Source organism: Pollachius pollachius (genome assembly GCF_949987615.1).
Source record: "Pollachius pollachius genome assembly, chromosome: 10".
Lineage (NCBI taxonomy): Eukaryota > Metazoa > Chordata > Actinopteri > Gadiformes > Gadidae > Pollachius > Pollachius pollachius.
In genome coordinates, this window is record NC_136943.1 from 21,230,481 (window position 1) to 21,235,480 (window position 5,000).

Sequence of the window (5,000 nt, forward strand, 5' to 3'; positions counted from 1 at the left end):
GTGGTGGTTGGGAGGGGCCAGGGGAGTCCCTGTTGTATGGTTAGACCAACTGGTACACAGCGGAGGAAAGGCTGAAAAACAAGCACACCACAAGCACACTTGCACACACACACGCACACACACGCACGCACGAACAGGCACACACACACACACACACACAGGTAGACACACACATAAACACACACATATGTATACCCACTCACACAAGCAGACCCATTTACACACATACATACATACAGACACTCACACAAACACACACAAAAAAACACACACACACACGCACACACATACGCACGCACACACACACACACACACACACACACACACACACACACACACACACACACACACACACAGGTCCGTGTATGCATGCACACATGCACACTCACCGCTCCGACCCACCTGCCCCGGTGCTCATCTGTGATACCCCAGGAGGGTTAAGGATTACTTTGAGGGGATCTGCTTCATATATAAAGTCTGGCTTTGGGATAAATAACCTGTGTATATTTCCAAACAGCTGCAGGCATTTGTTGGATTCCTACCTCCCATTGTTCCATGCTGTCTTAGAACATGATTAAACTAAATGTGCTTTATGAAGCCTCCACTCCTGTGCCATCAACATAGAGAGACTTGCATTGATAAATAATAATTCACCAAAAAACAATCAGATGCATATCAGTACATTCCTCCAGGAAAATATTCCTACAGAACTTTGTTCTAAGGATCTGGGAGGAGCAAAAGCCTACTTTGTGTTATGGCTAGTACAAGCCTTGTCCGAGCCTTCCCGGAGTCCGTCTGTAGTCTCGGCTGCTCATCTCGCTGGCTGTCCTCCGGAGGTGATTTTGCATCTTGTCTTCCAGGCGTTACTTGGTATTTGGATAGGACGCACTAAAGTGACACAAATGAATAGGGCCAAGCAGGCTGGTGGCTTTTTACACATTTGGATCCCCGTGTTAAGAGGATGTCGCCTCTACCCTCACATTTCCATACCCCTCCCTCCCTACTTAGCAACACATTCAAATTCTGACCAATGGGTGCACAACCAGAATGGGACACTACCCTGTCACGAGGTTACACCGGGTGTGAGATGCGAATCCTCTGCCTCTCCCTCAGTGGACGATCGGACAGGATGACTCGGCCCGGCCACAACCAGTCCCCATGTAAATCCTTTCAGATGGATTTGTTTAAGATATGATTAAATTATGATACAACAAGCATCGACCCATCGCTGGCCTGCCGGTCCCTGAAGACAGTGGTTACATCGCCATCTGCCAGGGCTCTTTGTGTGATGTTGGATGAAGAGTATTTAATGGAACATGGGGGGCGTAATGGGGATAGCTTGTACCGTTGGGTCAGAGGGAGATTGTGGTCATCGCAGAACGTGTAGGCGAGCTTGGTCTTAATATTGTATCTTTAATATTACCACAATGCGTATCTGTTCTATGGATGTGTGTGTGCGCGTGTGTGTGTGTGTGTGTGCGTGTGCCTGTGTGTGTGTATGCAGGTGTGTGTGTGTGTGTGTATGTGTATGTGTGTGTGTGTGTGTGTGTTTGTATGTGTGTGCGTTTGTGTTTGTGTGTGTGTGTGGGTGTGTGTGTGTGTATGTGTGTGTGTGTCAGTGTGCGTTCATGTGCTGTGGGCAGGGCTCCAAGTCCCCCTCTATAAACCTTATGTGTTCCCGCCCATGTGACATGTTCACGTGCACGTGTGTGCATGCACGGCTTGGCTGTGTCCCAGCGCTTTGAGGACTGGGCCAATCAGAGCCAATCACACAGTATTGTATGGAAGCACATCGAATCAATGTTATTCCTCATTTGGTGATGAAAGTTCTATTCCACTGTTGAATTTTAATGTCCAGCGGGTGGAGGCCTAATGGGGTACCATGTTGTATGAATGGGAACGCAATCCTCCTCATTTCAGAGGACAATTGTTTCACGTGTTTGCACAGAGCCTCATTCTAATTATATGAATTACTTATCCAAGGTGTTACACAACGTGCCCAATAGAATTGTAAAACGGCTATGAGAACATTGCATTTACATTTCAATGAGTATCGAATTATGTTCAAGGGTTAGGACTGACAATCATCATGGATTCAAATTTATTTTGCTTCATTGAAAATTTACATAAACACAGAATGATTTTTGTGAATGTATGATATATGTTTACATAGTGATGAGTCGTGCTACTGGCTCACCTGCTATACCTAACGAACTCAATATCCACATGCTCACACACACACACACACACACACGCACACACACACACACACACACGCACACACACACACACACACACACACACACACACACACACACAAACTTGATACACACAAGCTCACACAAGCTCACACAAACACACACATACATACACAAGCTCACACACACACACACACACACACACACACACACTTCCATAAACTCAATACACACAGGTTCACACACACAAACACACACAAGCCAGATGGTAGGTTAATCATCACTTTCAAATGAGAAGTTACATTAACTTGTGTGAAATGTTTGTGAATAAACACAAGAAATCCATTCATAAAACACAAATATAACCAGCATAGTGTAAATACATAACAAACATTGCATTGTGAATATCATGCTAATTGATGCTGATTTGATTATTGATTGCTTATCCGTGTGTGTGTGTGTGTGTGTGTGTGTGTGTGTGTGTGTGTGTGTGTGTGTGTGTGTGTGTGTGTGTGTGTGTGTGTGTGTGTGTGTTTGTGTGTGTGTGTGTATCTCAGTTGGACAGGGTCATCTTCTGTGTGTTCTTGCCAGCGGACAGAGAACTCTACCTGAAGAATCTCCCTCTTTACTTCCCTGGGGGTGAGTACCCACACGCCCAAATACCAACTCTCACAGCTCTGATATTCTCACTTCATCTCTCGGGGTTGTTGGAGAGGGACCTTTATGTCACTCATACTTATCTAAATGAATCCCAGTTAACCCTACGTTACGACCAATCACAGTGATCCCTCCAAAGTGCATTCAGCTGTTGTGTGTGTGCTAGCACCTGCTGATGCTAACACTATGCTATCGCTATCGGCCACACTCAACACTTGCCGTCACTTTGGTTGCTCACGCTTTAGCTGAATAGTTTTTCTGTCCACTAGCTTGACGTTTGTGAAACCCATGTAAATGGAAAATACCTTCCCGCCCGCTGCCTGCCCAGCTGCCCTTTGAGAGCCCTTCCACACCCATCGAGCGGCCGGCTCGTGGCCCAGTCAGAGTGGAAACGGCTGGTTTTAGCTCTCAGGCTCCCCTCGCTGTTCTAAATACAGACAAATTACTAATGAGAGCCGTCCAAGACAGGCACTATGTCATTTTTATCTTCAAACATATTTTATATATTTTAAATTTTAAATAATATACAATTAATGAATTAATTAATTGAATAAGAAAAGCATTTTGAACCTCACCCACTCCATTTATTTATTTATTTATTTTAAATCACCAGGCCCCCGCAATTATTGATAAATGACCCATCTGGTAAAGTAGAAATTAAATCCCCGTGTAATTAAAATGCAACATGCATTAGTGAGGCGGCGGCCGCCTGCATTTGTTTTGATTGCGCGGCAGATTTATGGCATCCATAAGGCGACGTCGGTGTTCAATACCAAAACGAGTCACTCAGTTGCATATTCAAATCATGTGCTCATGCATTTTCTAGAGACGTAACCTGCCCTAATGCCTTGCTCTACCTCGACGACACACACACACACACACACACACACACACACACACACACACACAAACCTAACAGGCGCACACGTGTGCACACACACCATAAAACCGGGATAATTGACTCGGGAGTGAATAAATTCAGATAGGGGTCAATTTGCACAACATTACAAGATGGAGAAAGGCCGTGCCGTAGTTCTTATCATTGTTTTCTCCGCCTCCTCTGAGATCAACGGTTTCTTTAGAAGCTTTAACTTAAACAGCCATTAGTGGCTGTGTAGGAATAAGGACCCGTCGCCCAGCAACACAAAATGTCAAACAAGGCTTAATTAATTCAAAGGGAAGTGAGAGATTCCCACACTGAGGGTGAACACACACTGGGAGCCCCCTTTAGTAAATACCTCCAACTCCATCAGAGCCCCAGATTAAACCCTCGATAAAAGTGTGTCCAGGCCTTGTTTTTTACACGTCATGATAAATTATAGCCAAGGGAAATATATTCGAAATATTTACTCACAATCCAAACATGGAATTTACAAAAATGTAATTTTACATAAAAATTACGTTGCAAATGTCTCGGAAGCTTAACAGGGATTGTAAACATGGTGGTCCGATATGGACGGGGGAAATTGCGACTTTTTACAATTGAGCCCTGCTTAAAAAATAATAATAATTGAATAACTAAAAAATAAATGAAAATAACAACCCTGGGCCTCAGCCGAAGCACAATTTAAAAAATGATGAGCCAATCACCTGTAGGCCAAACCCATCTAAATACTTTTCACCGTCCAAAACTTATATTTGATTTATGGCCACGGACACGACCAGGACACTCTGAAAATAGCAAAACATTAGCTTCCTTTCCTACTGAACATCACTTTAGGTTTGAAGGTGGAGGATGGAATGCCGACTGAAACAGTGCTCCAGGACCCTTTAGAGTGGACATGATTCACAACAGTAGGCAGTAGGTCAACCCGCAGTACAGCCGTGATACAGTGAGCCCTCTCGTCCTGGTGTGTGTACACTATTCCGAGCATGACCGGAGCATTGGAGCGGTGAGCTCTCAGAGCTGGCTGGGAGCTGTTTGTGTCTATCCCCCTGTAATGGATGTTCACCAGCCTGGGTAGCAGCCGAGTGTGAGCGGCCCTGATGATTGGCTGTTAGACCACAGTGGATGAATGCGTGTGCTTAAGTATGGGATGGTGTGTGTGTGTATGTGGGTGTGTGTGTATTGGTGAGTGTGCGTGTATGTGTGAGTGTGTGTGTGTTTGTGAGTTTGTGTGTGTGTGTGTATGTGGGTGTGTGTGT

General features: G+C 44.8%; 1 protein-coding gene across 1 annotated transcript in view; it reads left to right on the top strand.

Moving 5' to 3' along the window:
* macrod1 (mono-ADP ribosylhydrolase 1) overlaps positions 1-5,000 on the top strand; it is a 115,477-nt gene that overhangs the window by 109,390 nt on the left and 1,087 nt on the right. Inside the window, exon 9 of the mRNA XM_079744410.1 lies at positions 2,756-2,837. Within this exon, the coding sequence (XP_079600536.1) occupies positions 2,756-2,837 (82 nt within the window). The remainder of the gene's footprint in view (positions 1-2,755; positions 2,838-5,000) is intronic.